The sequence below is a fragment of the Triturus cristatus genome, chromosome 6 (genome assembly GCF_964204655.1).
Source record: "Triturus cristatus chromosome 6, aTriCri1.1, whole genome shotgun sequence".
In the NCBI taxonomy this organism is placed as follows: domain Eukaryota; kingdom Metazoa; phylum Chordata; class Amphibia; order Caudata; family Salamandridae; genus Triturus; species Triturus cristatus.
Window position 1 is genome coordinate 501,730,996 of NC_140589.1, and position 27,958 is coordinate 501,758,953.

General features: G+C 42.4%; 1 protein-coding gene and 1 long non-coding RNA gene across 3 annotated transcripts in view; one reads left to right on the forward strand and one right to left on the reverse strand.

The window, feature by feature from the left end:
- COL19A1 (collagen type XIX alpha 1 chain) overlaps nucleotides 1–27,958 on the forward strand; it is a 2,198,704-nt gene that overhangs the window by 1,872,153 nt on the left and 298,593 nt on the right. For both annotated transcript variants that reach the window (XM_085610910.1, XM_085610909.1), the window contains exons 42-44: nucleotides 2,901–2,927; nucleotides 22,626–22,679; nucleotides 25,315–25,359. In XM_085610910.1, coding sequence (XP_085467036.1) covers nucleotides 2,901–2,927; nucleotides 22,626–22,679; nucleotides 25,315–25,359 — 126 coding nt within the window. The remainder of the gene's footprint in view (nucleotides 1–2,900; nucleotides 2,928–22,625; nucleotides 22,680–25,314; nucleotides 25,360–27,958) is intronic.
- Nucleotides 1–27,958, reverse strand: part of LOC146817329 (uncharacterized) — a 76,553-nt gene that overhangs the window by 31,286 nt on the left and 17,309 nt on the right. The window lies entirely within an intron of this gene.

A 27,958-nucleotide genomic window follows, 5' to 3' on the forward strand; every position in this document is an offset into this window, starting at 1 on the left:
TTGCAGGGACAGAGGCCTTTGGAAACTTGTTGTGTCCTTATAGCTCAAACAGGAAGTCAGCCAACTGACCCGTGGAGTCACATCTGCAAGCAAGCAAGTCCAATCTTTCTTCAGGTTCTTCGTGGAGTAAAGCAGTCCTTCTTCTAATTCTTAACAGGTCCAGGAGTGTTCCAAGGAGAGTTCTGTGGGGGTGCACATTTATGCTGAGTGACAGTCTGTGGGCATCGGGCGATCCTTTGTCCACCCCTTAAACCATTTCTGGTCAGTTCCTCCCCTTTCTCTGGGTTTGGAGGCAGCGCAACCAGAGAGACAAAAGAGAGGCTGGCCTAAAAGTGAGTTTCATCTGCCAGTGGCAGCGTAGACATATTCTAAAGCTCAGGAAGGAGTTGGGTCATCCTGTCAATAGAGGAGACCCCCTCCCCAACCCAGAGCCCTCTGTCCACTGTCTGGGAGCAATATGCATCGCGCCACTGGGGAGCCATCAGAAGTCAGATGGCAGCTGGACTTTGGCAGAAAAGTCTTTTGGCTTTGGTCATGAAAATGACAACTTTCTAAAAGTGTAATTTCCAAAATAGTAATATAAAACCCGCCTTGACCATTAACTTGTAGATATTCCCAAACTGAATTTTGCACCTTCCTAAATGTAATAATATAAACCAGTGTTGACCTATGCTAAACCGTGCGATTACCAGTAGTCAGACTTTTTACAAGTCACCTTTAGTGTGGTTGAGGTCTGAGCACAACACTCCTGTGATTTTCAGCAAATTAGTTAAACTGCCCATGCGTAAAGAAGAAAAAAAATATGGTATTTTGCAAAACGTCCTATCACATAAAGAAAGAAATTCTGTCCATGTCTCAATGAAAATACTTTTGGAAGCAGACAACATCTGTTGTCTCAATAAACATCCATTTCAAAGTAGAAAACAGCCTCTTTGAACTCCATATAACATAGTAAAACATAGCTACAAATGACAAGAGGGTCAAAAAGGACGACAGGGCAGAGGAAAAAAAGAAAAGTAGTACCTCAGTTACAGCGTGATCAATGGAATGACGTCAATGAAGCTGAAGCAATCAGTACTTGGTCCATTTTCCAGCTGAAAGATGAGGATGTGAAGCCAGCATGTGATGGCCAGTTAGAAGGAAACAAATAAGAGTGACAATAAAGTCAACGAATGTTAAGCAGTGGGTGGGCTGCAAGCCACTTTTGTTTACAATGTTGCTCGAATGTAAGAGTGCATGCAGCACATGTGCTGTCGCAGGCGAGACTTAAAATTATGGACACTGATGTGTATGCTGTTCATGCCCTTTTATATTCTCTCCAAATATCTTCATATTTTCGGAGCTTGTAGTCCACTTCAATCAGGGTCGGACTGGCCAATAGGGATTTCAGGCAGTGTCCGACTGGATAGTCTTGCAGGTCAGTTTGTTGGTCATTTCTTTTGCTGTTTGTGGAACTGTTTAATGATTTGCTGGGTTGGTTTTCTACCTGAATTCCCTGATTTTACTGCAAACACTGCCTTCAACAAGTACACTTCCATGCAGTCTTCAATACTTGCAAAAAGGTTAAGAGCGTGTATATACAACTTCAAAACTGCCTTAATTTGAAAACATTGGGCTCGTTTTGAGCTATTTACTTACTAAGAGTGGCCACTTTTATTTTGGTATCAAGTCTATTGCCTGTCCCAGTCCGACCCTGGCTTCCATGTGATCCCTTGCATACATACAAGTCAAACTCGTCATGCTTCCGACCAAATATTTCTAATCCACAATTCTGCCATGTTTTAACACGTTTTATGCGACTTTAACGGTTAATAAAGCCAACCTGTCTCAAATGTATCCAACACATTCTTGTTTTTTAAAATGATGCAATTTGGAATTCAGACTGCGCCTGTGTTACCTCGCCTACAACTAATTTTCTAATGCTCTTTACCACTTTTCATGCATCACTTCTGCTACTTCCTCCACCCACTATTTTCTTCATCACTTTAAAGACTTTTCAGATCTGATGCAGATGAATAATGAATGAGATGTTGGTTGTAAGGGAGGTTGAATCATTAGTATGAGTGTGCTTGTGGCAGATGAGGCGGCTGCGGGAGTGTGAGAGCACATGCCTGATTGTACATGTGATTGGGGGGGAGTGAAAATAAGATACTGACATAACCTAGTCTAGTGTTTTTGCTGCAGTAAAGAGGAGGGGGGATGTAAGTATAGGATTCTGTGTTTCAGCACAGCAGCAGCTGCTTTTATCACAATAAGTGCTCAGTTCCATACCCGAACCAAAGGAAAGGGAGAGTGACCCTAACAATGTCAAACAGACGGACCATTTTGTGCGACTACAATGGTTCTGTCGGCGTGTGTTGAATATCAATTGGAAAGAGTGGTCTTATGCCCTTGCCACCTTAAGGCTTGCTGTCTTATCGGACTTTCTCTACCACCCGAGGTAAATTGAAACTTTTTTTTTTTTTATCCAGAACCCACAATTTGACTGTGCATTTGTCGATTGGAAGATCATGCTTAGAGTGGGTGTGTTTTTTAACTACTGAGGTTTTTAATAACAATTAGGCCCTTTTACTTGTGGCCAGTTGTAGGATACTATAATAGCATCTGATAAAAGGTGACACCGAGATGTACATAATTTTTCAAGTGCGATAATTGTCATCTACTATGAGTTTTGGGGGAATAACGTGAAGTTTGGTGCTTATGGCACACATTTCTGCATGTCCCTGCAATATCTATGGGGTATCACGTGAGCAACAAAACTGATATCTCCTGTATGTGCAATAGAAGGAGTTTCCGCACATACCAGAGTTAACGGGACACTCAAAATGAGGGCCTTACTCGCATTTATCATGTTCTACTATTTTCTAATTTTGTCCTTATTGGATTTATTTTTCTCATAGGGACCCAAAGGCGACATCGGCCCAATGGTATGTAACCTTTGAGTTCTCTTGTTGTCATCGCTTTACGCACCGTGTTAATCAACTTACGTCTCTTACAATTCAAAACGATAGCGAAAGAAAATATTGATTTAGCATGGATGTTTTGTTAAATAAAAAGAGCAGCCCAATACGAAAGAGTATACTGACTGTTTTGTGTAGTATGAATAGCAGTGCCTTTGCAGAGCATTACATTGTCACTGTCTTGAAGTACAACGAAACTGGATAATGAAAGCATTTCTTTACAGATCTTAGAAACAGAAAATATGAATATGATAGGCTATGTACAAAAACACTTGACTATTAATATTATTATTGTTGTTATAATCATTAACGCAGTCTACAGTCCAGTGTCTCTGTTTTATTGCCGCAATAGGTCCCTCCGGAGCTGGGAGAAACATGATTTTGTGCATTTGTCTCACTGAAAATTTCCAGCATAACCACTATAACATTTTTAGCATCCCTCAACTCAAACTCTATCTTAGTCTTATAAATGTGTAAGTTTGAGAGTTGACACACTGCCATTCATTTTATCATAATCTCAACATTACAACAACCTATATTCCATTGATTCCATACCAAATGCCATGTTGGGCATAGCAACTACAAATCGCCAAGGATATAGTGGTGATGTAGCAGCAGCAAATCGTGATGCACAATGTATCGGTCTGGGACAAGTAAGATGCTCTCTACAAACTTTTTAATAGTCTGTTTGCAGTACTAGTACTGGCATATTCTAGTGCATGAACTTTTCATAGGGTCAACCAAGCCACTAAATAAGGGGAGATATCCTTGTTAATCACAGGTGAAAATGGGAAGAAAGAAACAAAGACTAGGAGGTCAAAAGAGAAAGTGACAAGTCATTGCCACAAAGATTTTATTGTAACCTATCAATCCTCTTCAAAAATGTTCAGTATTCCTATCATAGTGCATTGAATAAAATACCCCAATGGCTGTATAGCATTTTTATGTTAGGTCTCTCTTTCACTTGGAATACAAAACACCAAAATATTCAACCTTTAATTTCTATAAGGATGACATAATATGTAATGTAAGCAGCCTGCTTAATTACTAAAAATAGCTCCCTGATCATGTTGCTATAGTGAATCATAGAGCAAAGGCTTGAATATATGGAATCAAATATATTGTGTTAATTGTGATTAGCTGTTCTTCTCGATGATGCATCTTCAGCAAACCCTCGGCTTCAAAATTGACTTCTTGCTGCTGAAAGTTACTACAAAGCAAAGTGATTTCTTTCTGTCTTAAAATAAAGAGGCATTGTGGAAAACTCAATACTAGCACACGGTTGATGGTTTATGTAGCAATTGCTCGTATGAAAATTCTCTAATATCCGAGCAGGAAAATAGGCTTTTTGCTGAGAACCTGTTTGCAATGAGGAAAATGACACATTGCCATGCAACGGTGAGTAAGACTACTTGTGTCTGTCATGGTAACTGTCTAGTACCTGAGCTTTGTTCCGTTAACCACCATTGTTACCTGGGTCTTCAATGATCCTAGCTTAAACGTGAATCCCATTTTGTTTTGTTTTTACACTGGCCCAGGACTGGAGTAAATTGCTAAAGGTAGAGTCATTCTAATTCCCGCCACTGCTGTAAAGAACCTCTGACAATAGCAACATATACAATAAAATGCATCAGTCAATGCAATAGTGACAATTTAATCGATGGGTGAACTTGTTAGTTGCCACCCCAGAATTCAAACCTTTGTCTTTCAGTTTTCACACTCCCCAGTGTATATTTACATATTTTAAGTATTATGTTATCCACATTAAAATGGATCGATGATAGGATTTAGGAAAAGAGGTTTGGGAACAGATTACCTCCTGGAGGCGGATTGCAGCAATATTATCTGGTTCTACATTGTTTGCTGCTGTGTTGAGCTCTGACAAGTGGGCACTGTTTATCATCAGAGGCATAAGCCATACGAAATGAAGTGAAGCCTTCACTGTAATATTTGTTCAACTAGTGAGGTAGCACTAGTTTACAAATTGGAACACTGCTCCTATCTTGATGCTGACCTGAGTTACTGCCCAGCAGTGGGATTCGTTATGTATAACGATTTCACCCAACCTTTAAGTCTACATGGGGCTTCCAGGTGCTTGATCAGACTTGACAGGGCAGGAGGCAAGGAAATGTGAGTCTCTAAAGTGAGAGTATTTCTTCCCTGCACTGAAGGGACCCACCAGTCTTCCAAATGCTACAAGATTTCAAGTGCGCCTGATAAAAAGAAAACAAAGTTGTAGCTTTGAGAAGCAATGCATGCTTTGGATCGTGTGTTTTAGATAATTCATCATTGTGAGAGTTTGTAAATGAATTATTTGTTTTCAGAATTGGAAAATGTAAAACTCTGCAGTACTTTTCCGCTGATCTGTGCTATTTAAGGTTTAACACTTTCAGTGCTTTTTGAAGCCAATGATGTTCTCTCAGTCATGGCAGCATAATGGACTTTGTATGTCCAGGCCACCTGGATATACAAACACAAAGTTGTGTTTTGATTGACTTCCATGAAGGCCTCATTTTCTACTGAGTTGATTTTACCAATACATTTGATGTGCAGGGTAAGCAAGTGGCAATGAAGATTTGCAGACTTGCCAAGGTGCATTGGGGGGGGGGAGTGAGAGCTAAGGGTCACCATCCAAGAAGTGCACAGCAATTGAATCACTCATATGGTGCTTTCAGATGATGTAAAGCCACTTCTCTGCAGCCTTTTGTGAAACCACTACTGCTGGCCCACCACTGACCTGAATTCACCAGAATACCAGTGGCAAAGGAAATGACATCTCCCCACAGGCATCAAAGATTTAGTGCATTGTCACACTCTTAGCCTCTCACCAGCCTTCACTTTCCTTCTCAAGGGCTGGGGAAGTACAAGGAGTGCAAAATAGAGACAGTAAACACCGCTGAGCCTGTTACTTTTTTGTACTTGCGGCTGCCTTCAAAATGTGTCAAACCAGTAGCAGCTAGGGCAATGTCAGGGGTACCAACTGGATAGCTTAAAGTAGCATACACAACTCACTATAGGTTTTGTCCACAAGACTCCATCTAGTTGTGCTGCTGTTTTCACAGCGATGCATGAGGCACATTTAAAAAGAGGGTGTGGCTTTAATAGCCATGATGGCCGTACTTGATGTCATAAAGTCATTCCACGACTAAAGGGATCTAGATGTTAGTACTTCAGTGAAACAGATTACATCGTCTACCTTCCTGCCTGTGTTCGTGTGGCTGTCTGCCTGTGGCTGACAAAGCCATGTTTGAAGAGATACTGTCTTTAGAACACACAAGACATTTGCTTGAAACCACTGAATATTAATAGTAGGTATAACCCTTGGAGAGTCTGCACCGGATCCCTGGACCTCGATTCACCGGTCTGATCACTCAATATTGAGCTGCCGGGGCTTTTTTAAATAACAAAATCCGAAAAGATCCCTGAATATAAGGAAAGAGAGAGAGAGAGAGAGGGTGAACATAAGTAAGATGACTATAAGAAGACGCCTTCTGAGGTTTTCAGAAGAGTGAAACGTCCCCGGAACTCACCACATAAATGAAAAGTATTTCAAACAGAGCAGTGAGTCTGTTGTCACACTTTAAATGATGAGTAAAAAGCAACACCCCATCACTTGATATTCTGAGTCATCAAAATCAAATGCATGAGCAGACTTCAATGCTACCAAAAATGAGAAAAGGCAACGTATTTCGAAAAGCATTTACCGCTTGATGAGCAGTTCTATTCCTACAGCTCCTAGCAGTGATCTTCTCAGCCAGGCCGCGCGCCCCTGGGGACGGGTAAATCAGCGCGAAATGGCGCCCCAGAGAAATGAACTTTGGAGACTGGCATTACAAGATGGAGGCTTAAGAAGAGTTATGTCGTTATGTAGCAGGTGCCTCCTACTCGGGTCGCGCGACGGCCTGGAAAGGAAGATCCGGCAGAAGCCCGTGATTTAAGATTTTAATAATCTCCCGTCCTACCACGGACAGCTTCCAGTGTTTTTACGGTGTGTCAGAAGCGCAAGTTGTTATGTTACGAAAGGTCGGGAAACGGCAGCGGCTCTCGTTGCAGCTCAGCGCGCAGGGCACAGTATCAGGTGTGTGGGGTGAATTGGAGTGTTAAATCATTTCAGTACCTGGGCCCTGGTGACACAAAATTCCCGTTTAAAGCCCATCAATTATTGTCAACTTGAAAAGATTGGCAAAATGTGTGCGTTTAAGAAGGGCAACCGGAGGAAGCGATGCCACCTCCATGTGATACGCTCTTCTGGCGCTGTGCAATGGTCTCCTTTGAACTCCTGTCAAATGTTAGATATACCGCGAAATTACTGCGCCGGATCAATAATGCAGACTAGACTGCATGCTTTCTGATTTGAAAAGGACAGGTGGCGGCCGCCATTACGCAGGCGCGGGATGCTTTAGAGCAAGGCTGCTTTGGTTCCCAAATATACACGCTGTCTCCCTCTCTCTGGCTTCCACGACAATCTGTCTGTTGAACTCTCCAGCCTAATCAGTGAATCACGACAGCCTCCCCACCTCCTCTGCCCGCTCTCCTGCGCCTTGCTAAATCTTTGAATTGCTTGTGTTACCAAGGCAACCCATTTTTTTATTAGACATTCACACAGAAGATTCATTATTTTCAGGCACAACAGTAAGCAAAGTTGCCAATAAACAAGCCTTTCTTTGTCACTGTGTTGGCTATTTTTATTTAAACGTCCTTCTTAACGCCGTTTTTCTCTAAAAGGAGACTTAATAGGAGGCTAGGATAGGGATAGTTTACATCGACACGCCTTTAGGTACTAGACATTTTAAATTCATCATAAACCATGGACATTCTTATACCGTCTTAACCAGTTTCTGCCTACCATTGTGAATACCAGTAGCCATCATTACATGCTTTCCCATAAACATTTCTAATTTAAAAGATTAAAAAAAATATATTGTCCAAAAATGTCTCTCCTATATTCATCCCTGTTCTCTTAGTTGGGAGGTATTACACCACAGATCCTCATTTTGTCCACAGACTTCTTCTCATTAGTTTTTCCTTAGAGGCCTTTTAGATTCGTCCAGGTTTCTCGGTTTTCGTTCTGTCTCACCGTGAGGATGCCCTATTGCTGGGTACGGAGGAGCAGGAATTCTACTGTGCCACTATATCCAGGTTCTAGGGTCCTTGAAGGGCATGTGACCTTGGGAAGCCCAATCCCATTTCAAGGGTAGAGAAGAACACTTTAGGAGAACATGGATAGTACAACCATCATCAGGATTGTGTGGGTCTAGAGTTTGGTAATATAGGAGAGCTTCAACAATTGGGACATCGGCATGACCAAGAGCACGTGAATTTCATATCATCCAGGGGCCTAGACTGCATATAGATATACTGCCGCACCTGCAGTATGCCATGATGTCGTGATTTTTGGTAAAACAAATAGGCCACTGGCAGTGGTGCGGTTTCTTGTGCTTTGACTGCACTGCGGTGCAGGGCAGGGATATTCATGATGGCCTTGATAGAGGGTAGATGCAAGAACACGATTCATTAAACCTAGTCCATCATCCGGATGCCATAGCGTTAACAAAAGATTAACTCTTCTATAAATAGGTACACATGCGATAGCTCTCTTGGGCAGCCAAAATCCAGTGTTGAACTGCAGTCAATATTTCTTGCAGGATTGGCAAGGAGGGACATGATGGGGTCAGGGCAGCCTATCTTCCTCTGAAAGCTTCCACTGAGAATAAGCCAGAATCACACATAGCCAATCCAATCATGCCTTGCAAATGGCATGTTTTGATATGGCGAGGCGAACTTACAAGGAGGACTTGAACACTAATGTTTATATGGGCCTTTGCCTTGTTAAGAAGGTGAAGATGAATCCAAGGTGGATTCCACCCTTTCAAAAAAGGTTAAACAAAGAAGAATGATGCTGACAGTCACTACATGGTTCCCTACGATGAAAAGAGAGAAATTTTAACTCTGAGTAATCAACTGTTTCCCTCTCTACATTTGGACGTCTTGCTTTTCTAAAAAAGGAAAATAAAAAAAATGCAAGCAAGACATTAGTTTAAAAATCCAAAATCACCACTGCTGGTGTCCCTCTTAAACGCTGCTAGGGATGGAAATGAGTAATGTATGCATCTGAGTTGAACAGATTAGGTAAATCACACATGGGCCCTTCTGGCCGTCTTTTCTACATCATCTTTTGCCGAATGTGACCCTCCTTCCAGTCATCGTCATTGACCCAGAAACAATGCCGCTGCACATTTCAAATGGATCACATTCTATGCCAATTGAATTGTTGTCGCTTTCTAATACATTTTCACCTCCACAGACATTTGACAAAATCATACTGCAAACAGCAGAAACTTCCTTGTTATTTGGGTAAGGAATATGGTGCAGTCTCAGAAAGAGCATTCCACAAAACGTGAGCTCTCAAAGTTTGAACTTTCTTCGTACCCCCTCCCCCACTCCCAGCTCTAAGAAGCAGCTGCAGAAGTCTACCTGGAATAACAAGCCAGTGCACGGGCAAGGGGTTCATTGATAGAATATCGATACCAAAATATCCCCATACACAAATATCAATGCAAAAATGTAGATGTCAAAAATATCGACATCCTATATTTAAAATTGCAAGTACAAAAATATTGAAACTAAAATAGCGATGTAAAAAATATAGATGTACAAAATATAAATTTTTTAATTTAAATAAAAAAGAATGTTAAATATATTAAATGATAAAATAAACTTTAAAAAAACTATTTAGATTTAATATACATTCTAACACAAAGAATAAAATAAATGTAATTTAAAAAATATTTAAAGATACATATATAAAATGTAATATATATATATATTTCCTTTAAAACAATTAATAAACTATTAATTTTAATTTATTTTAATTGTATAAAAGTATAAAAATTTACAAATAAATGAATTAACATACACTTATAACATACAATCTAATAAAAACATTATATTATAAATTAAAACATTAAAATATTTAATAGTCTTTAAAATTAAACTTTGCACTCCAGTGAGTGCAACAGTAGGGAAAGTGTTGGATAGCGGAGGGCCAAAACTTAATATTCCCACTCCAGTGAGTGCAACAGTAGGGAAAATGATGGATAGTGGAGGGCAAACAAATGACTATTCCCACTCCAGTGGGGGCAACAGTAGGGAAAGTGTTGAATGGCGGAAAGGTATAAATGACTATTCCCACTCCAGTGGGTGCAACAGTAGGGAAAGTGTTGGATAGCGGAGGGGCAAAACCTAATATTCTCACTCCACTGAGTGCAACAGTAGGGAAAAGTTGGATAGCGGAGGGGTAAAAATTACTATTCCCATGTCAGTGGGGGCAACAGTAGGGAAAGTGTTGGATAGCACAGAGGTAACAATCACTATTCCCACACCAGTGGGTGCAAAAGTAGGTAAAGTGTTGGATAGCGGATGTGTAAAATTTACTATTCTCAACCCAGTGGGTTAACAATAGGGAAAATGTTGGAACGGAGGGGTAAAAATTACTATTCCCACTCCAGTGGGTGCAACAGTAGTGAAAGTTTTGAATAGCGAATGGGTAAAAATTACTATTTTATTAAAAGAGGGACTGGTGGGCTATTATTGAAGAAGGTCCAGCATACATGCCCAATTAGTCATAATGAAAAGAAAGAGTATGCAGTTCCTAAGCGAGACGGGGGAGTGTGGGTGCAAGGAAGAGACCGTAAGAAAGGGGAATTCCTCTATTCGGAACTAGGGTCCTCACACACCCAGCAAGCTAGGTGTCATGCTTCATCATATGGACCTGCTCCTCGTCGGGCCGGCGCTGCAATGCCCGACGGGCACCCTAAAAAGGGGCTCTTTGGCAGAGATCTTTAGTTCCTGGCCGTATGATGCAGTGTGTGTGAGAGGAACCTAGTGGTGTAGATGTGAGTGCAGGTAAGTGGGTTAAAACAAGTTGGAGAGTCCAGAAATATAATTTTATTAAGGGTGGCTCTCCACCTGATTAAAAATGAAAACAGAGTGGCAGCTGGCTGATATTATGATTCAGCTTGGCTAAGCTCTTCTGTGGTGGTCGACATGTTTCTTGCCCGGTGGTCCTATTGATCCGTGGCAATTCCTCAGGACCTATTGAACTGTCAAATAATCTACACAAAGTGGTAAGTACAACTGTTACCTGCCACCTGCTATATGGAAAACGATCTCGCCATATGCCTAAGGGAACCTAGAAAGAAAGGAAAGTTTTAAGGAAGGCATCCCAAGCAAAGGCAGTAATTAAAATGAGTACTGTACAGGTCAATCTCACATAGTGGTGATTACCCCCTTGACCAAATGGCACAAGTAACCGTCCTTTGTCACCAAGTGTCAACAAACCCTGTACAGTGCGTAGCAGTTCTCCTACGAAAGTGAAATTAAAAACAATTTAAAAACAGAAGACTGGAAGTGCTGTGCTCCCTATAAGGAAGTTATATGAAGTGACTACAAGTATCATCATAGTGGAGTCATGGGGCACTCAACTATTCTGGTGTAATACCCTGCTCCTATCCGTGGCCGTGGCGCCACCGGGACACCAAGATTCTGGTGTCCTAGTAAGGAACAAAATGGTGCATGAAATAACAAAATAACTAGCCCGACAAGTATCGTCAGCATATTAAAACCAAATCGCCCGTGTGCGATCCCGTCATATGAGCTGCTGTGATGCGAGTGTTAAACCACAAGGGATAATAAGATGATAAAATAGCACCACGAAGCAAACTAAGGAAGAAGAAGTCACAGGAGCTGTGAATGCCAACCCGTTCAAGGTATCAGCCAGTCAGAAGTGCATAACTACCAAATAAAGGTCCCACCACATAATCGCTCGCTCCATGCGTAGAGTCCAGGGCAAGCCCGGTTTGCCGTAAATAGTAACCGACAAAAACCCTGGGTTGCCACCTACTCCCACTGAGTGCCGAGCAAAGTGTGCCAGCGGACCGATAGATGTTCATCTCGTGCGGCACACTGACAGCATGTGGTATCAAAACCTGTAAACAAGCGAGAGCACTGACAACACCGCGTCTTAGTCATACTTTACTAGTTCAGCGGCGGGAATATAACCATCATTGAGCATCACCCCATCAGTTGCGGACACGCATACAGACCTCTCACCTGACCCATCACTAGCATCAGGGCGCGTAGTAGTATCGCTGTGGCACTTACTTGACGGTTGTTGCCGGAATGGGCTATCAACCTACCCTCGCGCCACTCGACCCGGGAATGCTAATGACCGGCATGTTGCCATGACAGATATACCGGTTGGTCTGTTCTGCAGGGGGCGGGCAGAATACCCGGAAGTATGTGTTGTGAGTGCGTGGAGCCGGAGCCATGGGAAAAAGTGTCGAATTCAGCGGCCATCTTAAGATGTGGTCTAAGGTTACTGAAATCATTATTTCCCAATGATTAGTGGTGTGGTATTAGCTTGGTTACAGCGCGGAAAGGATTGTACCGCTATTAAGGGTGAGAAATTATGGTAGCCATGTAGCCCGAGCAGCGGGTCGGCTAAAAAAGGGGGAGTTCCCGTCAGTGTTTGACGTGTGAGGCCGCATCTAAAGAGTCAATGGAGATGATGGCAGCCATCTTGGAGTGAGTGAACCTAACAAGTATCCAAAATGAGTCTAGGGAAAAATGAAGCACAACCACACTAAGAGGAAGGCCCAGGGTAGCAAGTTAATGATATATCTATTCCTTGGGGAACACATTAATAACATGAGAGAAGGTCTGTATTATCTGTTCATGAGTGCTGCCCATGGAATCTGATCGTTTAAGCCTTCTAGGCCTGTCCTCAGACGGTGCACCCATCGCTGTTCAATCTTAAATAGGGCTCTTTGTGTAATCCTAGGGTGTGCCTCAAGGATTAACCATCTAAGGGAGTCTGGTGTGTGGTTGTTCTCTTTGCAGTGAGTATAGAGTTTCGTGGTAATTCTCTGGCATCTCACATTACTCTTGTGCTCTGTTATGCGTGTCTTAACTGGTCCAGTTAAGACACGCATAACAGAGCACAAGAGTAATGGTTAATCCTTGAGGCACACCCTAGGATTACACCCTAGGATTACACAAAGAGCCCTATTTAAGATTGAACAGCGATGGGTGCACCGTCTGAGGACAGACCTAGAAGGCTTAAACGATCAGATTCCATGGGCAGCACTCATGAACAGATAATACAGACCTTCTCTCATGTTATTAATGTGTTCCCCAAGGAGTAGATATATCATTAACTTGCTACCCTGGGCCTTCCTCTTAGTGTGGTTGTGCTTCATTTTTCCCTAGACTCATTTTGGATACTTGTTAAGTTCACTCACTCCAAGATGGCTGCCATCATCTCCATTGACTCTTTAGATGCGGCCTCACACGTCAAACACTGACGGGAACTCCCCCTTTTTTAGCCGACCCGCTGCTCGGGCTACATGGCTACCATAATTTCTCACCCTTAATAGCGGTACAATCCTTTCCGCGCTGTAACCAAGCTAATACCACACCACTAATCATTGGGAAATAATGATTTCAGTAACCTTAGACCACATCTTAAGATGGCCGCTGAATTCGACACTTTTTCCCATGGCTCCGGCTCCACGCACTCACAACACATACTTCCGGGTATTCTGCCCGCCCCCTGCAGAACAGACCAACCGGTATATCTGTCATGGCAACATGCCGGTCATTAGCATTCCCGGGTCGAGTGGCGCGAGGGTAGGTTGATAGCCCATTCCGGCAACAACCGTCAAGTAAGTGCCACAGCGATACTACTACGCGCCCTGATGCTAGTGATGGGTCAGGTGAGAGGTCTGTATGCGTGTCCGCAACTGATGGGGTGATGCTCAATGATGGTTATATTCCCGCCGCTGAACTAGTAAAGTATGACTAAGACGCGGTGTTGTCAGTGCTCTCGCTTGTTTACAGGTTTTGATACCACATGCTGTCAGTATGCCGCACGAGATGAACATCTATCGGTCCGCTGGCACACTTTGCTCGGCACTCAGTGGGAGTAGGTGGCAACCCAGGGTTTTTGTCAGTTACTATTTACGGCAAACCGGGCTTGCCCTGGACTCTACGCATGGAGCGAGCGATTATGTGGTGGGACCTTTATTTGGTAGTTATGCACTTCTGACTGGCTGATACCTTGAACGGGTTGGCATTCACAGCTCCTGTGACTTCTTCTTCCTTAGTTTGCTTCGTGGTGCTATTTTATCATCTTATTATCCCTTGTGGTTTAACACTCGCATCACAGCAGCTCATATGACGGGATCGCACACGGGCGATTTGGTTTTAATATGCTGACGATACTTGTCGGGCTAGTTATTTTGTTATTTCATGCACCATTTTGTTCCTTACTAGGACACCAGAATCTTGGTGTCCCAGTGGCGCCACGGCCACGGATAGGAGCAGGGTATTACACCAGAATAGGTGAGTGCCCCATGACTCCACTATGATGATACTTGTAGTCACTTCATATAACTTCCTTATAGGGAGCACAACACTTCCAGTCTTCTGTTTTTAAATTGTTTTTAATTTCACTTTCGTAGGAGAACTGCTACGCACTGTACAGGGTTTGTTGACACTTGGTGACAAAGGACGGTTACTTGTGCCATTTGGTCAAGGGGGTAATCACCACTATGTGAGATTGACCTGTACAGTACTCATTTTAATTACTGCCTTTGCTTGGGATGCCTTCCTTAAAACTTTCCTTTCTTTCTAGGTTCCCTTAGGCATATGGCGAGATCGTTTTCCATATAGCAGGTGGCAGGTAACAGTTGTACTTACCACTTTGTGTAGATTATTTGACAGTTCAATAGGTCCTGAGGAATTGCCACGGATCAATAGGACCACCGGGCAAGAAACATGTCGACCACCACAGAAGAGCTTAGCCAAGCTGAATCATAATATCAGCCAGCTGCCACTCTGTTTTCATTTTTAATCAGGTGGAGAGCCACCCTTAATAAAATTATATTTCTGGACTCTCCAACTTGTTTTAACCCACTTACCTGCACTCACATCTACACCACTAGGTTCCTCTCACACACACTGCATCATACGGCCAGGAACTAAAGATCTCCGCCAAAGAGCCCCTTTTTAGGGTGCCCGTCGGGCATTGCAGCGCCGGCCCGACGAGGAGCAGGTCCATATGATGAAGCATGACACCTAGCTTGCTGGGTGTGTGAGGACCCTAGTTCCGAATTGAGGAATTCCCCTTTCTTACGGTCTCTTCCTTGCACCCACACTCCCCCGTCTCGCTTAGGAACTGCATACTCTTTCTTTTCATTATAAAAATTACTATTCACACTCCAGTGGGTGCAACGGTAGGGAAAGTGTTGTATAGCGGAGGGGTAAAAATGTCTATTCCCACTCCAGTGAGTGCAACAGTAGTGAAAGTTTAGGATAGCGGATGGGTAAAAATTACTATTCTCACTCCAGTGGGTGCAACAGTAGTGAAAGTGTTGGATAGTGGAGGGGCAAAACATGATATTCCCACTCCAGTGAGTGCAACAGTAGGGATAATGTTGGATAGCGGAGGGGTAAAAATTACTATTCCCACTCCAGTGGGTGCAACAGTAGGAAAAGTGTTGGATAGCGGAGAGGTAAAAATTACTATTCCCACTCCAGTGGGTGCAACTGTAGGGAAAGTGTTGGATAGCGGATGGGTTCAATTTACTATTCCCACTCCAGTGAATGCAACAGTAGGGAAAGTGTTGGATAGCAGTGGGGCAAAATCCTAATATTCCCACTCCAGTGAGTGCAACAGTAGAGAAAATGTTGGATAGCGGAGGGGTAGACATTACTATTCCCACTCCAGTGGGTGCAACAGTAGGGAAAGTGTTAGATAGCGGAGAGGTAAAAATCACTATTCCCACTCCAGTGGGTGCAACAGTAGGGAAAGTGTTGGATAGCGGATGGGTTCAATTTACTATTACCACTCCAGTGAATGCAACAGTAGGGAAAGTGTTGGATAGCGGACGGGTTAAAACCTAATATTCACACTCCAGTGAGTGCAACAGTAGAGAAAATGTTGGATAGCGGAGGGGTAGAAATTACTATTCCCACTCCAGTGGGTGCAACAGTAGTAAAAGTTTTGGATAGCGGATGTAAAAATGACTATTTCCACTCCAGTGGGTGCAACAGTAGGTAAAGTGTTGTATAGCGGAGGGGTAAAAATTACTATTCCCACTCCAGTTTTTGCAACAGTAGGGAAAGGGTTGGATAGCGGGGAGGTAAAAATTAATATTTCCGCTGGAGTCATTTCAGTATTAAAAACAAACAAATAAACAACAACACAAAAGATTATAAAAAACAAAAAAATAAAACATGTATACAAGTTTTAAATATTACTAAAGATAGAAACAGATTAGAATGTTAAAAAGATCTAACAAATACCTAAAAAGATTTAAACAAATTCAAACATAATTTAAAAACAAAAAACTATTTCTGAATAGAAACATTAATTATTACATAAATGTAATATTTTTTATTTTCTACCCTATAATACCACACAATTTACAAACCACATTATTTTTAAATGCACCTCCATAATTAACATAATTAATTAACAAGTAAATAAATATTATCAATTTAAAAAAATAAAAAAATAAACTTAATTTACTCCCCAAATGTGACCCCTATAAACAAAAACACACACACAAAATAACAATAAACACTTACCATAAATATTTATCAATTGATACATTTATATTAAGGATCAACTAATTATTAATTAATTAAACATGAATTACTTTCCACCCTCTACCCCCAAAAACACCACAACCCACACCTAAAAATTATTACCCAATTTCCATAACATTAATAAATTAATATCAATTAACAATTTATTAATTAATTTAAAATAATTTACTTCCCACACTTTATCACTATCAACCCCCCAACTTGCATCAAAAATTAATTACACAATTGCCATATTTTAATATTTATTAATTAGCATCAATTAACAAACAATTATTAATTAAGTATAAATAAATTACTTCCCACCCTATTCTCCTACACACCCCACCGCCCACTCCTAAAGAAATGACACAATTAACATAATTAATTACAAATTAATTAATTAATAATAATAATCAGCCAATTAATACATATTTAATAACAAAATAACTCCTACAATGAACACTATAAAATATAAATTAAATAAATAATAATAAATACAAAATATTAATACATTTATTATAATTAAATTACTTCCCACCCTATTCCCCTATAAACCCACAACCCTCTCTTAAAATAATGACACAATTAACAAAATTTCCAATTAATTAATTAATACTAATTATTAGCCAATTAATTTATAATTAAAAACAAAATAATTCCCACAATTAACACTATAAAATCTAAATTAAATAAATACTAACACATAAAGGTGCCGATTCCGATCCTGTAAAACCCGGGTACGAATGGTCGTACGGAGCGTTTTCTCCGTACGACTCGTACCCGGGAATTCCACCTTACAAACCAGCAAGTACGATTCGTACAGAAATACCATTTCCGTACGAATCGTAAAAAACACCGTACGGCTAAAAAATACATACAATTATGATCCTGGACAGCGCGTACGCGACGTCTGCACGGAGTCAGGCAGCATTTTACGGACCAGCAAGTACGATTCGTACCTACAGCACTCCGCACGGCTATTTTTTTACGGGAGCCAAAAAGTGCCGGAAAAGCTAAGTACGCTGCGATGCACGACAAAAAGGGGGCCCGCTACGCGACGGACACTCCATCACCCACATCGTACGTGTCTTCATGTACGGTGTGTACCCCAACATTGCCCCCCACCCCCCGTATGTACAGACCGTACCCCCCACCCCCCGTATGTCCGCACCGTACCCCAGGCGTACCCCAATCCCGCGTATGTACGGTCCGTACATATGCGAGGATTGGGGTACGCCTGGGGTACGGTGCGGACATACGCGGGTGGGCGGTACGCCTGGGGTACAGTGCGGACATACGTGGGTGGGGGATACGGTCCGTACATACAGGGGGGGTAGGGGGTACGGTCCGTACATATGGGGGGTGGGGGGTACGGTCCGTACATACGGGGGTGGGTGGTACGGTGCGGACATATGCGGGAGGGGAGGGAGGCTGGGGGGGCCGTACGACTCGTACCCCGGGCACAAGTGTAGTCGGGGTAGGGCTCGTACAAAGTTCGCTCCGTACGGAGCCTTTTCCATGCGCTTGTGTTTTCAGACGGGCGGTACGGATCGTACTTGCGCGCTCGGACTTCAGTTTTACGATTTGTATGTAAAACTGTCCGGGGACGTCTCGTAGACTTTTCCTGAGGCGATTCGTATGTATTTTTCACGTACGAATCGTACTTCGCCGTTTGCACGGGACTTGTATGATTCATACGTAAAAAAATACGGATACGAGTCGTACGGGAAAAAAAAATCCAGGATCGGAATCGACCCCAAAATGTATAATTTATGATAATTAAATTTTCTTCCTACCTTATTCCCCCATAAACCCACCACCCGCTCCTAAAAAAATGACACACATAACATAATTGACAATTAATTAATTAATAATAATTAACAGCCAGTTAATAAATAATTAATAATAAATTAATTCCCACAATTAACACTGTAAAGTCTAAATTAAATACATACTAATACATAAAAAATAACTATTAATTTATTATAATTAAATTACTTACCACCCTATTCCCCTATAAACCCACAACCCACTACAGAACTTACAAACGCAAAATTTAATTAAGATAAAATTGATAACTACTAAAAATTTAACACATGTATTAAAAAACAAATTCTTATACAAAAAATAGATCTCATAGTTTTAAAATACATAACACTAATTAAATCATCGATATTTTAAAAAACTATATATTTTTTTATGCAAACGATATTAACAATGTTATATTTACAAAAACTATATTTCTTACTTGCAAGTTAATATTCTTGACCACCATATTCATCCTGTCGATATTTCTGTATCACAATATTTAAAAAACTTGATATTTGTGATTGTCAACATTTTAAACTTGACATTCTGTCTGTGCACCCAGGCGAGGTAGGTCAGGTGTGACGCACTGCACAAGGGTTGAATCCCAGAGCATTGGAGTACATGCACCTGGTTCCTAGGCTGGGGAAATCCTGTGTGTCCTGCTTATCCTGGCCCAGTAGCCCTGTGCTGAATGACGAGGTGGCAAGGGCTCCATCCTGTGGGCCACACAGCTGCTGTTGTGCACTTCAGTACAGCCCGGTGAGACGATGGCCATACTAAAAAAAGTGTAAAGCACGGTGTTTGCCTTATATGACTCCATGGACCATTATGGAACACACTCTCTTTGGCTAGCTGATAGTCAGCTCCAGACAGCCTCAGGGTGGAGAGGATCATGGGGATAATGCCGCCACCCACCACCAGGCTTACAAGCACAGGATGGGAGGGGGACACAGCACTACAGAGCCCCTAATAACGATCCCTGGTGATGATGGTGTCCTCTAAAGAACTAAAAAATGTCATCTAGCCTCCTGGGAAAATACCCCATGCCTGAAAGGGCCACTCTACCACTGAATACCCAAGAACCACTGTGACAGGCGAGGTGTGGAAACCAGATGCAAAAGGAAGGCTTACTATAAGAGAAAGTTTGGGAGGTTCTGGATCAAATAAGAGAGAACTTAATTTTTCAGAAAGCAGCCCAGATTAAAAGGAAGGAGATAATTTATGTTATATTTGTAAGATCTGGTGTCCTAATTCATCCTGCACACTCATAATCAACCTAGGGCAACTAGCACTAGGAAGAAATGTAAAGGCGAGACTAAACTAAAAAAAAGGACACGTTTAAAACTTTTCCAGATGGTCAAAAGAATGAAATTGCCCTGTGTTTCATGAGGAAGGGTTTTCCTTGTTTGGCAGCCAGGAAAGAAAACAAAAAGTCTCCTAATCACACTCTCTACGTAGAAGGTAGTCCTAGGAGGTTGGCTGTTGTAGAGCAAAAGATTCTCATGAGAAAATCATGAATAATTCTGTGTTAAGAAAGATTTGGCCTGTCTTGTGCAGACCTCAATGGTAGATGTAGGGAATTTTGATGGATTGAGAAAAGAGAGCCACCGAAGAGCAGGCAGATAACAAGTAACAGAAGAATGAAGTGTCAACCCAAGAATGAGCAGAGCAGAGGCTTTCTGAATGAGGTGATGGATACAAAATACAGACAGTCCAGACATAGAAAGTCGAACAGGATGAAAATTTGGATAACAGCTACATAGGACATGAGCGAGAACCCAAAAGAGCATATAAACCAGGTAGAGATTAAAGAGAGTGGGGCTCAGAGAAGAGCCAGCCAGAATGCCACATAAAACGCCACACAGAAGACATTCAGAGAAAGACTGAAAGGTGAGGTAGAGATCCCACAGTATTTAAAGTAGTAGAGATCATATAGTATTAAAAGAAGTGACTCAAGTCAGGTGGAGCGCAGTATCATAATGAGCTCAAGTCGTTTGATACCCAGTTGGATCAGCACTGCTCTTCTTTCTCTTTAAAAATGATATGAAGATCACCTTCAATCACTAGAAGGGCTTCTATTCCATGCAAGGGATGAATCTCTGCTTGATCACTGTGTAAAGGACAAAATTGGTCTCTAGGATTGAAAAGATTTGTCTGAGGACCTATTTCAAAATTATTATAGTTAAGAAAGTTAAGAGTTATAGGTTTGTAGTTGCTAAGAATTGTAAGATCTGTTGAATATGTTTTCAGAAGAGGTATAACCTTAGCTTTTTTTATTCTGAAGCAACTGACGGCAAAGCAAGAGCACGCTTCCATAGCACAATAAGCAGTAGGGAAATGCAATCTATGGTTCAGGTCAGTTCTGGGCAAGGATCATGCAGTTAACTGGACTCAAAAGTGCAAGCATCAGTAGAAATTGAACTTTCTAATAGGGCACAAAGTTGATTAAATGAACTATGGCAGGAGTCAGGCTATCAAAATGTGAGGAGCAAAAAGCCTTTGTGTGAAAAGTGAGACAAGTTAGAGCTGGTATAGAATGAAAAAGTCTTAGAAGGAGATATACAGGCCAAACAAAGGACTAAAAAAGTCAGCAGCACTTTTCGGCTGTAGGAGAATTTTCCCTGCCCTAAAGATCTTAGAAGATGAATTTTAAGCCTTCACAATCCTGCTGGCACAGTAATTGACAATTGCTTGAGAGTCTTTGTGAGTGTTTTTTTAGGTGTGCCATCTTGACCAGCTCTTCACAATTACCAGGGAAAAGAAGGAGTGATTCTCTGACAATTGATAGATTTAAGAGTGTCAAGGAGAATAGCAGTGTCAAGTCGAGAATAAGTTAGCAGCACTGAAGCAGGGAGTGAGAAGGAAGCAGAAAGTGACAGAAAGGGCAGAAGTGATGACTTTGAACTAATACCTAAAATATATAGGTCTTTAAACTAGAGAAGGTGAAGGTAGAAGGTGTCCCCAGATGGTCAGTCCAAGCAAAGATATTTAGTGGGTCAGTGCTAAGGTATATTCAGTACATATAAACTGTCTCAATAAAATGACCTGGAAAATGCATCAGGGCAGATACTAGCAATTTATGCCAACACGGTGTGTCACAAATTCTCCAGTCATAGGGGGTCGTAGAACGACCTGCCTAACTGATATTAATAAGGCAAGTTGCTAATTGCAACCCAGTGTGGTGGACTCCAAAAACAGGGATGCTAGTCTACAAGGAACAGTAGACCACCAACCTTGCATTTTCATACCCACATATTAAAGCAGCACCTGTTCCTTTAAAGGAAAACATCAGGGGGAAGCAGGTAGTGGTCCCTTGGATCCAAGTTACTCATCTGAACGCTGCGGACATGGGGGCATATTATCAAGACAGGCGATAAAATTATCGCCGCTTTAGCGGCAGAAAACTGCTGCTAAATCGGCGATAATGGGCTTGATAATATGCTCTATGGAATTCCAATTGAAGCCCATGTTAGATGTCCTTCACGTCTAACATGGGCTACAATAGGAATTCCATAAAGCATATTATCAAGTCCATTAACGCCGTTTTAGCGGCAGAAAACGGCCGCTAAAGCGGCGATAATTTTATCGCCTGTCTTGATAATATGCCCCTTGATTTTTAAATAAGTTAACATCTCAGCTCGGGATTGCAGACCATCATTGGTTTCTGAGGGCAACTGCATTCACAAACCATTCAAACATTACGATCTGATTCAGAAATAGGGTGGGGCGCCTCTTCCACCCTCTCTTGTTTGCGATTCACATAGGAACACAAAAGCCCTTTTATGAGTTGGAGAGACTTTCATAACACATAAAAATGTTTTAGATATTTTAAAAATCCCTTTTGCAATCGCAAACCCTGTGATGTTGCAAATCTCAGGAATTGTGGCCGCATGAAGGGCTTTGTACATCAGTCCTTTAATAATTCGAGGCAAGAGATATCTCAGAAACCGAATAAATACTGAAGGAGAGACAAATACAGTAAACGAATTATCATGAGCCTATTGTAATAAACGTTTTCATTCCATGCAGATCACCTTTCCTTGCCCAGTGCATAGAACTGGCTGTTGTTATCTGTTGCCACTCTCACCTGTTTCTTAGGTGACATTTAGAAACAAATAAACACAATCTTAAATCTTCTTAAGACCACCACTTTCAAAGTCTTCGTTTAGAGGCAGTATTTAACATGAAGTCTTTTTTTGCCAGGGAGAACCAGGCCCGATGGGGTTACCAGGGCTGGAAGGCCTGCCAGGAGAGAAGGTAGGTCACGCTTGTCAAATAACCACTCTGTGCTTTTCTTCTGCTTTTCAGCTGAATGTTTATTAGGCACAATCATTTACTGTATTCAGAGAGCACGTCAAGCAACTCGCAATTTTCTGCTCTCTCCCGTGCTTTTTATAATCCGCTGGTGCCTTAGCCGCGAATTCCTAACTGGTGCTTTTGCTTAAAAGGCTGGCCGGCATTCATTTAATGGTTGTTGGTATTGTTCATGGAGTGATGTGTTTTCTGATCACCATGCATGGTATAAATCAGGCAGCAATTTTTAGCAAGTATTTACAGGCTTATCAAGAGAGATGTCCTCTTGTGGCACTGGCTGTCGGTGCCCCCGCACCCTCACGCATAGATGCCCACATTGACAAGCTGAAGTTGGCGTTGTGAATACCTGAGAGAACAGAAACGAGCCCTTCAGGAGATAAAGGGTTTCTCCAGAAATGACCCTTTTAATATACGTGCCTCCACAGTTGACCCACGTGCTGAGTGCTATATTAGCATGCACTTGGTGTCTCTTCACAACACCTGAGTGATGGAGTAACAATACTAACTCATTTAAAGAACAAAAACGACAATGCAGTACTGAAATAAATATCTGTGGCTGTTAACCTCATTTGAACTGCTGAATTTACTGTTTTGATGACACGCGTTACTCACTGGACCCTGTCCAGACAGAGTGCCTCTTTGTGTCCCTTATGTTAGCAGCTGGTGCTCAGTAAATCTATACAGTTCACTTCTGCGGATTAACTCAGAGTTCCTCGGGTCTTTCCACCATCTTGGAACTTTTACCCTTTGCTAGTCAGAATCACCATCGTTCTCTGCAGCTGCATTACATCATGCCGCCGTCAGAGCGACACACAAAGTATGGTCTGCAGGCACTTAAACTGAACACACAAAGTAAAGGCCCTTCTACATGGTTTAATTAAAATCCTAAAAAAAATCTACATTTCTTCCACAGACCCTCAATCTTCAAGTGCTTCGCCACCTTCTCAATCAGTGCTAAGTATTATGGGATCTAAATAAACATTGGCCTACATCTTAACTACCCAGTTAAACCTGCCATCAAACAACTGAGGCAGCTCAATAGATCCCACTTTGACCACAAACTACATTTTGCAGGAATGGGACGAATTGTTAATGCTAATATTGACTGTTCTAGCTCATTTTACACTGGCTTCCTTGAGTAGCATCTGAACAAACATCAAAAAGTATACAAGGTATAGCCATATCTGTAGTAAAACGAAGTAAAAGAGACCCTGTCAGCTTTGCCTTCATTGGCCTCCTCTGCCCCGCCCCCACCCATGAGAGCCAGAATCAAGTTGAAGATGTTGAGCCTCCTTTACACCAGTCCTTGGTGACTGGCCCTGCAGTTCTCCGGGCCAAGGTATCCTTTCATTCGCCAAGCGGAAGGCTTTGCTCAACTAAGCAGTAACCTAGGCTTCACTGTGCCAGGCCTAAACTGAATGACCATCTATATCCAGGGTCGGAATGGTAAAGCGGGCACTCGGGCAATGCCCCAGGGGCCGGCATCCGAGTTTCAGCTGTGGGCTGCTTTTTTTGGGCAGCCTGCGGGTGGGGGGGGGCGCGATTTGGGCGATGTCTGGAGGAATATGGGTGCCCATTACCTCCCTTTTATTAAGGGGCAGAGGTGTCACTCCCTTTCTCTCACTGGGCCGGCCCATTAATGTATTCATATATGGAGGGGGCCTGAGCAAAAGTGGCCTCACTTGATTTCAGGTGTGTTTCACCAGTGTAAACTAATCCGTGCATTTAAAAAAAAAACTGAGTAAAGTTAAGAAAACATGCCTCTGTCAGAGATCCCCCCTTCTTTGTATAAAACTTCATCCGGAAGCAGAGTTTCGTGGAAAGGCAATATGCAAATGTGGGCCACATTTTTTTAGCGTGCTCTGGTCGATTTTTAATCCTAATCCAACCCTGCCCATGTCACGTGCGCACTGCTCACCTTCAGATTCATCCATAGCACGCACGCTCTAAATGTGGCAAATACAAATAAATACCCTTTAACCTATGCAAATGCGAAGCGTTTATCCTATTAAAATCTTACCACATTAGACGTAGGCCAATGTTGGATTTTGTGAGCCTAGCAGAACACCTTGTGCGCAGCATAGCTGTGCTTTCAGAACGGGCAGCTACAGCTTGTTTCCCACCATGAAGAGTGGAGGACAATCCCTCCTCCGGTGCAATTAAGAAGCATTTCTTAAAACAAGATGAAACCACTGACACATGCGAAACCCGCAGACGAATTCGAATGTGTCTGGGGCGCAGCGGAGCCTGCCTTTTGTGGGACCGCGGATGTCCGCATAGTGGCAGGTGCAGAGAGCCGTTCCCTTACAGCGCGTGCTGACACATCCCCGCCCTCCGAAACATCTCCCTCTGTAACCCCAATGCAAAGATCAGAGCAGCGCGTGCGGGCGAGCCTGGAGCTTTCAGGCAGACTGATGGCTCCGCGCGGTGCACGGCTCCAGTATTAGTGTTTCTGACTTGTGTTTTTCCTACAGACTTTCTCCTCCATTTATTGTTAGCATACACTAATTTATCTGCTTTACAATTTGTGAGTCACTTTTCTTACAGATAACAAATACCTTATTCCTTTTCTTTATAGGGTGACCGAGGACAAGTAGGTCCGCCTGGCATACCCGGCATACCAGTAAGATTTATTTTATTTTTACTTTGAGTGGTATTGCACAACCTTCTCCATTCAGGTATACCATTTTAGCTAAACAACAATGCATTTGGAGATATTCCACATGGTCTAGTTCCTCAAAGCTTGTGCGGCATAGTGGAATTGTAGGAAACAAATGTAGGTGCTAGAAATGTACCTAGTACCGAAGGGACATCTCCATAACCCACATTGCAGGCGTCCCTGACATGAAAGGAGGTTTCTCACAATACATCAGAAAAATTGGCAGACAGTCCCCAAAAAGGTCACCATGCATTGTATGGCAATCTAGTTGCGATTTGATACCATTTGAAAACAGAGGTGAACAGGTACCTATAAACTCTGTGGCATATTCGTGGCACCAGAACCAACGCATTCGAGGGTGCAGCCAATCGAAGTTCCGCTGTTCAATTCACCTGCTGTCAGCTGCCCTCTAATGGGGCAGAAGCATGCGTGGGAGGGTGACCATGACTTTTCGGACTTTATAAAAAGTGCCCGAGGGCGCAGTGAGCATGTGGGCCTGTTTGTGCTCCTAAGCATCTTCCGTATTACAGAAGGAGGGCACAGACACTCTACAGTCCGTTCTGTAGTATGGGCAAGATCTGCACCAGCACAGCCCCAAGGGGACGTTCTCTCACTTGTAAGGTTCTGTTGCCCCTTTGCCATTGGGCCTTTGCTGTGTTACAAGTGCAGGCGCCATAGAAAAGAAGATGCGTGGAGGTGCACACGTTGTGTGCTAGATACAAGTTGGCCCCATGGCTTTCTTGGGATGTAGCTAGGGGGGCCCATTTCACGGCCCTGCACATGAGTGCACTAGCGCAATGCATCGTCCTGCAGGAATCCCCGCCCTGATCATACTGGTCTGCCTTCATTGAACTGATAGAGCTACAGTTTCCACCTGCAGTGCTGTCTTTTACTAATGTGCTGTAATGTGTCTGCACTCAGGGCAGTGCGTTTTTAGTGTAGTCAGATGCACTGTGCCATTCTGCACTTGGATACGCCACATTAAGGGTGTGCGGTGGCACAACACAAAGCATGTGGGGGCAGATTTACAAGCCCCTAGCGCCACTTCTGAGTCCCTTTTAAAATGGGAAAAGTGACGCAAAAGTGGCGCAAGGGGCTTGTAATTCTGCCCCGTGATTCGGGCTCTGTTGTTTTGGATGCAGCCCTGCTACTGCCCTCCTACAAATGAGGTACACCATCTTCATTTCCACTGCCCAGTTTAATCTTCCCATGGTTGTTTAGGCAATATATGCATCATTACATCCTATCATTCCAATTGCCTAGGCAGCAACCAATCAAATGTGTTTTTGCAGTGAAATAGGTGCAGGTGGCGTGTGCGTGATCTCTTTGATTGTCAGGGGGAAGGTAAGAACGTGAACTGACGTTCACTGAGTTGTGATGCTTAAAGTGTTGTATACCTAGGCTTCAGCGCCATCGGTTCCGCATGTTGCTATTGTATTAGACATATTGGAAACATAAGCAAGTCCTGATATTCTTCTCTTTGTCTATGGCATGGGCTCAGAGGCTTTCTCGCATGGCAAGTTAAAAATAGCCCATCTGAAACGTATTTTAATGTCATTAAATGATCATCAGGAGAACGAAGGTGTTTTTTAACAGCTTCAATTAACAATAGAAATACAGGAAAACAGCAGCCTAACAATCACAAACCCTCATTTTGGAGCTTGCTTATTTCTAAATAGAAACTAGGCTGTAAAGTAGCCAAGATCTGTAAACTCCTTATGCATGGCTATATAGGCACTTAAAGCATAGGAGGGTATTGTGCCTTCGTATTCACAGTTTTATGTTTGGTTAGTGTGATAGCAGTCTCATAATATTCTCAGGTGTTCATGTCAACATGGGTTGTCGTGTATTGTTCATTACATTGCTGATACCGCTGCAAGATCTTTTCCTGTTTGGAATCCCATTAATTTTTGTATATTGGCTTTTATATTCTTCTCATGTGGTATGGCCTATAGTGTGATGATAACACCTTAGGTGGAAGATACTTTTGGTGGATGGTGATCACACGGATTAAAGGTGATACTGGGGATAAACACTGATTGAAGGTGATGCTGGAGATGAAAGAATGTTCTAATTTAATTTTACATGCATGATCTAATTATTGTTAATATATCATTCCAGCAATGGAAACTGTTAGACCTGGCATTTTTGCCAGGTTTTCTCCAGACTTTTTGCCCTCCTGTTTTCGACCCATTTTCATTGGTTTTAGGACTCTGGGCACTTTACCACTGCTAATCAGTGATAAAGTGCATATGCTTTCCACGCAATTTGTGTTATGATTGGTTTTCCAGGATAGGTATATTTGATTTATTAATAAGTCTCTAGTGCAGGGCATTGTGTGTGTCCTGGGGCTGGACCTCAAATGCTGCTAGTCAACCTGGCAAGTGCACCCACTTGCCAGGCCCTAACCTTCCTTTTTCTTACATGTGAGTCACCCCTAAGGTAGGCCCAAGGCACCCCTGTGGGGAGGGTGCAGTGTATGTGAAATGCAGGACATGCCCTGATGTATGTGGCATGTCCCGATAGTGAAATACTGGCAATTTTGTTTTTCACTATTGAAAGG